General features: G+C 55.5%; 2 protein-coding genes across 4 annotated transcripts in view; one reads left to right on the forward strand and one right to left on the reverse strand.

The window, feature by feature from the left end:
• Positions 1 to 8,158, reverse strand: part of LOC138224561 (uncharacterized) — a 277,799-nt gene that overhangs the window by 199,793 nt on the left and 69,848 nt on the right. The gene's annotated exons all lie outside the window — the stretch shown is intronic.
• Positions 2,975 to 8,158, forward strand: part of cacng7b (calcium channel, voltage-dependent, gamma subunit 7b) — a 10,441-nt gene continuing 5,257 nt past the window's right edge. Inside the window, exons 1-3 of one of the 2 annotated variants that reach the window (XM_069182848.1) lie at positions 2,975 to 3,427; positions 5,192 to 5,387; positions 6,179 to 6,265. In XM_069182848.1, coding sequence (XP_069038949.1) covers positions 5,192 to 5,387; positions 6,179 to 6,265 — 283 coding nt within the window. In that variant the 5' untranslated portion in view covers positions 2,975 to 3,427. Of the gene's footprint in view, positions 3,428 to 3,469; positions 3,731 to 5,191; positions 5,388 to 6,178; positions 6,266 to 8,158 lie in introns of those variants that run through there. The other variant, XM_069182849.1, reaches the window with a different exon arrangement.

Genomic DNA, 8,158 nt, shown 5'->3' on the forward strand with positions numbered 1-8,158 from the left:
GCCACACAGTGTCTCTCTCTAGATATCACACAGCGCCACACAGTGTCTCTCTCTCTAGATATCACACAGCGCCACACAGTGTCTCTCTCTCTCTAGATATCACACAGCGCCACACAGTGTCTCTCTCTCTCTAGATATCACACAGCGCCACACAGTGTCTCTCTCTCTAGATATCACACAGCGCCACGCAGTGTCTCTCTCTCTCTAGATATCACACAGCGCCACACAGTATCTCTCTCTCTAGATATCGCACAGGGTCACACAGTGTCTCTCTCTAGATATCACACAGCACCACACAGTGTCTCTCTCTAGATATCACACAGCGCCAGTGTCTCTCTCTAGATATCACACAGCGCCACACAGTGTCTCTCTCTAGATATCACACAGCGCCACACAGTGTCTCTCTCTAGATATCACACAGTGCCACACAGTGTCTCTCTCTAGATATCACACAGTGGCACAGTGTCTCTCAATTCAATTCAATTCAATTCAATTCAAGGTGCTTTATTAGCATGACCGATGGGTACAATCAGTGTTGCCAAAGCAAATAAAAATAATAAAATTAACATGGAACAAAACAAAAAATAGAAGTAAAATAAAATCTACAGACATTTACAACAAAGACATATTATAAAATATTGACATATACTGTAGGTGGCTGGAGCATTATTGGGAGACAGACTCACTGTTCCTCAGGCTGTGACAGGAGATCACATACTGGGCTGCCAGATCAACTGAGTTCCCTCCTCCCTCTCCCAGTAGGATTGGGACCCGTTGTGACTCTGGCAGGTGTGGGAACTCTGGGATTAGATTTCTGAATTTCGGGAAGAATGTTTCTCTAATCCCAGAGTATCTGTCACAGTGCAGTAGGAAGTGCACCTCTGTCTCTATTTCTCCCCGCTGGCAGTGGGAGCACAGCCTGTCCTCTCTGGGCAGCCAGGTCTGCCTGTGTCGCCCAGTTTCTATGGCCAGGCTGTGGTCACTGAGCCTGTACTTCGTCAGGGTCTGTTTCTGTTTGTTATTTTTTATTTTGGTCAAATATTCAGCTAGTGTGTATTGTCTGTTTAGGGTTCTGTAGCATTCCAGTTTATGTTGTGTTTGTGTGTGTGTCCCAGTGTGTGAGATATTGCTGTTTGATCTGTGCTGTGATATGGTTGAGTCTGAGTTGTGGTGCTCTAGCAGTGCTGTCCTGAGGCTGGTTGGTGTTGGTGTGGCTCAGGTCGGTGAGCCTCAGGACCAGCTGGCTTTCTCTAGAATCACATAGCGCCACACAGTGTCTCTCTCTAGATATCACACAGTGCCACACAGTGTCTCTCTCTCTCTAGATATCACACAGCGCCACACAGTGTCTCTCTCTCTAGATATCACATAGCATCACACAGTCTCTCTCTCTAGATATCACATAGCATCACACAGTCTCTCTCTCTAGATATCACACAGCGCCACAGTGTCTCCCTCTAGATATCACACAGCGGCACAGTGTCTCTCTCTAGATATCACACAGCGCCACACAGTGTCTCTCTCTAGATATCACACAGCGGCACAGTGTCTCTCTCTAGATATCACACAGCGCCACACAGTGTTTCTCTCTAGATATCACACAGTGCCACACAGTGTCTCTCTCTCTAGATATCACACAGCGGCACAGTGTCTCTCTCTAGATATCACACAGCGCCACACAGTGTGTCTCTCTCTAGATATCACACAGCATCACACAGTCTCTCTCTCTCTAGATATCACACAGCATCACACAGTGACTCTCTCTAGATATCACACAGCGCCACACAGTGTCTCTCTCTCTAGATATCACACAGCGCCACAGTGTCTCTCTCTAGATATCACACAGCAGCACAGTGTCTCTCTCTAGATATCACACAGCTCCACACAGTGTCTCTCTCTCTAGATATCACACAGCGCCACACAGTGTCTCGCTAGATATCTCTCGCTAGTCTCTCTCTAGATATCACACAGTGGCACAGTGTCTCTCTCTAGATATCACACAGCGCCACACAGTGTCTCTCTCTCTAGATATCACACAGCGCCACACAGTGTGTCTCTCTCTAGATATCACACAGCGCCACACAGTGTCTCCCTCTAGATATCACACAGCGCCACACAGTGTCTCTCTCTCTAGATATCACACAGCGCCACACAGTGTCTCTCTCTAGATATCACACAGCGCCACACAGTGTCTCTCTCTAGATATCACACAGCGCCACACAGTGTCTCTCTCTCTAGATATCACACAGCGCCACACAGTGTGTCTCTCTCTAGATATCACACAGCGCCACACAGTGTCTCCCTCTAGATATCACACAGCGCCACACAGTGTCTCTCTCACACACCTGATATTACAGTTCAATTTCAAGTTCAAGTTTATTTGTCAGTCCAGCCATATACAAGTATACAGAGGAGCGAGATATCGTTCTCCAGGTCTACAGTGCGAATACAGACGAGACACTGACAGGACAACACTATAGACAGTGTAGACACCGACATTTCTGACAGGGTACAGGGTACATAAACTGCAATGTGCAGAGTGCAATTTACTTTACAGGACTGTGCAAAGAATACATCAGACAGGGTGCCTGACATTAGGCTAGAAAGCTGGGTTTCCAGATTTAGGTGCAGCAGGTAGCAGGGTGTTGAGGAGCCTGCTGGAGTGGCCCGTACACTGCGGTGCCTTTTACCACATGGTAGGAGGGCAAAGAGCATCGATACTGCCCCTCTGGGTGCACCCCTGGGCTGCTCCAGCCTCACACCCGTCCAGCTCCGCATGAGCTCAGGCTTCGGGCTGGTGCTGGGCACACCGGGCATCGGACATCGGAGGCACTGCTGTACACAGAGGGCGGCGGGAGTGGGGAACAAGCCGTTGGACCCCTGTACAGGTTAGAGGTCGCGCACGGAGAGGAGGTTTGTGAAGCGCAGGGCAGGGGCTGTCAGGGGGTCACAGGGGAACAGACCAGCCCCGGGGGAGCCGGGGGCACCTTGTCCGGTTTGGGGGGGGCCGGTCTCGCGTCCCGCGCCGGTTCGCCGCAGTGGCGGCGCGGAGGGAGAGAGAGGAGCAGCGAGCCTGCCTGCCTGCCTGCCTCGCAGGGACGCTCCGCGAGCGGTGTGGACATGTCCGTGACGCGTCCGCGCACATCGGCTGCACTGACGGGAGCCGCTCCGGCAGCTGTGAGGGACCGATCCTGCCAATAAAGCTCTCGGAGTTTGAATCTGAATTTGAATTTGATACAGAGAGAGAGAGAGATCCAGAGGGGGAGAGAGAGAGAGGAGAGAGAGAGAGAGGAGAGAGAGAGAGATACAGTCGGGGGGGGAGAGAGAGAGAGAGGGAGGCAGGGGAGCAGCTAACAACCGCAAACCAGCCGAACCGGAGAAGGAGAGCTCAGGACAGCTGGCCGAGAGCCGTCCGGGCGGCTTGAAGGTGGGTCCAGCGCAGGGGCAGGCCAGCCTCCCCGTCATCTTCATCATCCTCACCATCCCCACCATCTTCCCCGTCAGCGCCGGAATGTGTCGTTCGTGTTCTTGGCGTTATTAGCGCCGGTGTGCGTGTGTGTGTGTGTGTGTATCGGGGAGACTGCGTGTCTGTCCGTGCGGGAGTGCTGCAGCGCGGCGCCCTCTCCGCTCTCTGCGGCTGGACCGGCTCGGCGAGGCGCTGCGCGGGCACCGGCGAGCTGTGCGCGTTCGTGAGACTGCGCCGTGCGGGGGGCTGCGTGACTGGGCCAAGGTCTTTGTGTAACTTATCCCCATTGCGGCGTCCTCCCTCCCTCTCTCTCTCCCGAAACTGGGCTGCTCCGGCCCGCAGCGCGCGTGTCCGCCGGGCGGGCTCTCCGCATTACGGCTGCAGGCTCCGTCCGTCTCTGACTCCTCGTGTTGACGGAAGTTTAACGCCTCAACTTGTATTTCACCCTGAAAGCTGTGCCTGTCTGTGTCATGTCTCTCTCTTCATCCTGTCTGTCTCTGTGTCCTGTCTCTCTCTGTGTGTCCTGACTCTCTCCTCACTCTCCCTTCAGTGTGTGACAGCGCTGTGCTCTATGCGTGTCTCAGTGCTGTGCTCTGTGCGTGACAGCGCTGTGCTCTGTGTGTGTGTCAGCACTGGGCTGTGTGTGTCAGCGCTGTGCTCTGTGTGTGTGTCGGCGTTGTGCTCTGTGCGTGTCTCAGTGCTGTACTCTGTGTGTGTGTGTCGGCGCTGTGCTCTGTGTGTGTCTCGGCGTTGTGCTCTGTGTGTGTCTCGGCGTTGTGCTCTGTGCGTGTCTCAGTGCTGTGCTCTGTGTGTGTCTTGGCGCTGTGCTCTGTGTGTGTGACAGCGCTGTGCTCTGTGTGTGTGTCAGCACTGGGCTCTGTGTGTGTCTCGGCGTTGTGCTCTGTGCGTGTCTCAGTGCTGTACTCTGTGCGTGTCTCGGCGTTGTGCTCAGTGTGTCTCCGCTGGGCTCTGTGTGTGTCTCAGCGCTGGGCTCTGTGTGTGTGTCGGCGCTGTGCTCTGTGTGTATGTCAGCGCTGTGCTCTGTGTGTGTCTCGGCGCTGTGCTCTGTGCTCTGTGTGTGTCGGCGCTGGGCTCTGTGTGTCTCAGCGCTGTACTCTGTGTGTGTCGGCGCTGGGCTCTGTGTGTGTGTCAGCGCTGTGCTCTGTGCCTGTCTCAGTGTGGTACTCTGTGTGTGTGTGTGTCGGCGCTGTGCTCTGTGCGTGTCTCAGCGCTGTGCTCTGTGTGTGTCTCAGCGCTGTACTCTGTGTGTCTCAGCGCTGGGCTCTGTGTGTGTGTCGGCGCTGTACTCTGTGTGAATGTCAGCGCTGTGCTCTGTGCGTGTCTCAGTGCTGTACTCTGTGTGTGTGTCGGCGCTGTGCTCTGTGTGTGTCTCAGCGCTGTACTCTGTGTGTCTCAGCGCTGGGCTCTGTGTGTGTGTCGGCGCTGTACTCTGTGTGAATGTCAGCGCTGTGCTCTGTGTGTGTCTCAGCGCTGTGCTCTGTGCGTGTCTCGGCGCTGTGCTCTGTGCGTGTCTCAGCGCTGTGCTCTGTGCGTGTCTCAGCGCTGTGCTCTGTGTGTGTCTCAGCGCTGTACTCTGTGTGTCTCAGCGCTGGGCTCTGTGTGTGTCACGGCGCTGGGCTCGGTGTGTGTCTCAGCGCTGTTCTCTGTGTGTCTCAGCGCTGTGCTCTGTGTGTCTCAGTGTGTGATGCCCCTCTCTCACTGTAGATGAGTTCCTGCAGCAGTCGTGCTCTCACCCTGCTCTCGTCCGTGTTTGGGGCGAGTGGGCTGCTCCTGGTGGGGGTGGCAGTGTCCACTGATTACTGGCTCCTGATGGAGGAGGGCATCGTCCTGCAGCAGAACCAGACCACTGAGGTGAAGATGGCTCTGCACGCTGGGCTGTGGAGGGTGTGTTTCATTGCAGGTCAGCCTGTGTCTCTGTGTATATAACCCTATCCCTAGACCAGGGGTGTGTATATCCCTAATCCTAGTTCATGATTGTGTGTGTGTGTTACCCTAACCCTAGACCAGTGGTGTGTGTATATCCCTAATCCTAGTGCATTAGTGTGTGTGTATAACCCTATCCCTAGACCAGGGGTGTGTGTGTGTATATCCCTCATCCTAGTTCATGAGTGTGTGTGTGTAACCCTATCCCTAGACCAGGGGTGTATGTGTATCCCTAATCCTAGTTCATGAGTGTGTGTGTAACCCTATCCCTAGACCAGTGGTGTGTGTTTATCCCTAATCCTAGTTCATGACTGTGTGTGTGTAACCCTAACCCTAGACCAGCGGTGTGTGTATATCCCTAATCCTAGTTCATGATTGTGTGTGTGAAACCCTATCCCTAGACCAGTGGTGTGTGTATATCCCTAATCCTAGTTCATGAGTGTGTGTGTATAACCCTATCCCTAGACCAGGGGTGTGTGTAGGTAACAGTAGTGGCCGTGTGTGACCAGGTGTGTGTCCTCCCTCTCTCAGGTACAGAGAAAGGCAGGTGTGTGTGTAGGTAACAGTAGTGGCCGTGTGTGACCAGGGGTGTGTGTCCTCCCTCTCTCAGGTACAGAGAAAGGCAGGTGTGTGTGTAGGTAACAGTAGTGGCCGTGTGTGACCAGGGGTGTGTGTCCTCCCTCTCTCAGGTACAGAGAAAGGCAGGTGTGTGTGTAGGTAACAGTAGTGGCCGTGTGTGACCAGGTGTGTGTGTCCTCCCTCTCTCAGGTACAGAGAAAGGCAGGTGTGTGGCCTCAGACTACTTCACAGAGCCTGAGATTGAAATCACTACAGAGAACACGGCCAACATCCTGAGTGAGTCTCTCTCTCATCTCCTCTTTTACAACAAGAGCCTCCTCCTCTCCCCCTGCTTCTCCATCCTGCACAGACCCCCCAGCTTTCGGGGCTGAGGGTCTGGGCTGAGGGACTGAGGGTCTGGGCTGAGGGACTGAGGGTCTGGACTGAGAGTCTGGACTGAGGGTCTGGACTGTGGGACTGAGGGTCTGGGCTGAGGGACTGAGGGTCTGGACTGTGGGTCTGGACTGTGGGTCTGGACTGAGGGACTGTGGGTCTGGACTGAGGGTCTGGACTGAGGGTCTGGACTGAGGGTCTGGACTGAGGGACTGTGGGTCTGGACTGTGGGTCTGGACTGAGGGTCTGGACTGTGGGACTGAGGGTCTGGACTGAGGGTCTGGGCTGAGGGACTGAGGGTCTGGACTGAGGGTCTGGACTGTGGGACTGAGGGTCTGGACTGAGGGTCTGGGCTGAGGGACTGAGGGTCTGAGGGTCTGGACTGAGGGACTGTGGGTCTGGACTGTGGGTCTGGACTGTGGGACTGGACTGTGGGACTGAGGGTCTGGACTGAGGGACTGTGGGACTGAGGGTCTGGACTGAGGGTCTGGGCTGAGGGACTGAGGGTCTGGACTGAGGGTCTGGACTGTGGGACTGAGGGTCTGGACTGAGGGTCTAGACTGAGGGTCTAGACTGAGGGTCTGGACTGAGGGACTGAGGGTCTGGACTGAGGGTCTGGACTGAGGGTCTGGACTGAGGGACTGAGGGTCTGAGGGTCTGGACTGAGGGTCTGGACTGTGGGACTGAGGGTCTGGACTGAGGGTCTGGACTGAGGGTCTGAGGGTCTGGACTGAGGGACTGAGGGTCTGGACTGTGGGTCTGGACTGTGGGTCTGGACTGTGGGACTGAGGGTCTGGACTGTGGGTCTGGACTGTGGGTCTGGACTGTGGGACTGAGGGTCTGGACTGTGGGTCTGGACTGTGGGACTGAGGGTCTGGACTGAGGGTCTGGACTGAGGGACTGAGGATCTGGACTGAGGGTCTGGACTGAGGGTCTGGACTGTGGGACTGAGGGTCTGGGCTGAGGGACTGAGGGTCTGGACTGAGGGTCTGGACTGTGGGACTGAGGGTCTGGACTGAGGGTCTAGACTGAGGGTCTGGACTGAGGGACTGAGGGTCTGGACTGAGGGTCTGGACTGTGGGACTGAGGGTCTGGACTGAGGGTCTGGGCTGAGGGACTGAGGGTCTGGACTGTGGGACTGAGGGTCTGGACTGAGGGTCTAGACTGAGGGTCTGGATTGAGGGACTGAGGGTCTGGGCTGAGGGACTGAGGGGCTGGACTGTGGGGCTGGACTGTGGGACTGTGGGTCTGGACTGAGGGTCTGAACTGAGGGTCTGGGCTGAGGGACTGAGGGTCTGGACTGAGGGTCTGGGCTGAGGGTCTGGACTGTGGGACTGAGGGTCTGGGCTGAGGGTCTGGACTGTGGGACTGAGGGTCTGGGCTGAGGGACTGAGGGTCTGGACTGTGGGACTGAGGGTCTGAACTGAGGGTCTGGCTGGACTGAGGGTCTGGACTGTGGGACTGAGGGTCTGAACTGAGGGTCTGGACTGAGGGACTGAAGGTCTGAACTGAGGGTCTGGACTGTGGGACTGAGGGTCTGGACTGAGGGTCTGGACTGAGGGACTGAGGGTCTGAGGGTCTGGACTGTGGGACTGAGGGTCTGGACTGTGGGTCTGGACTGAGGGACTGAAGGTCTGAACTGAGGGTCTGGACTGTGGGACTGAAGGTCTGGACTGAGGGTCTGGACTGTGAAGCACAGAGGGACGAGTCAAGGGACAACAGCAGACCTCTGTGTTGCTCACTGCAGTGTCACTGTGCTGTAGTGTCCAGTCAGTCAGTCAGTGTCTCTGTGCTGTA

Source organism: Lepisosteus oculatus, chromosome 23 (assembly GCF_040954835.1).
Source record: "Lepisosteus oculatus isolate fLepOcu1 chromosome 23, fLepOcu1.hap2, whole genome shotgun sequence".
Taxonomy (NCBI): Eukaryota; Metazoa; Chordata; class Actinopteri; order Semionotiformes; family Lepisosteidae; genus Lepisosteus; species Lepisosteus oculatus.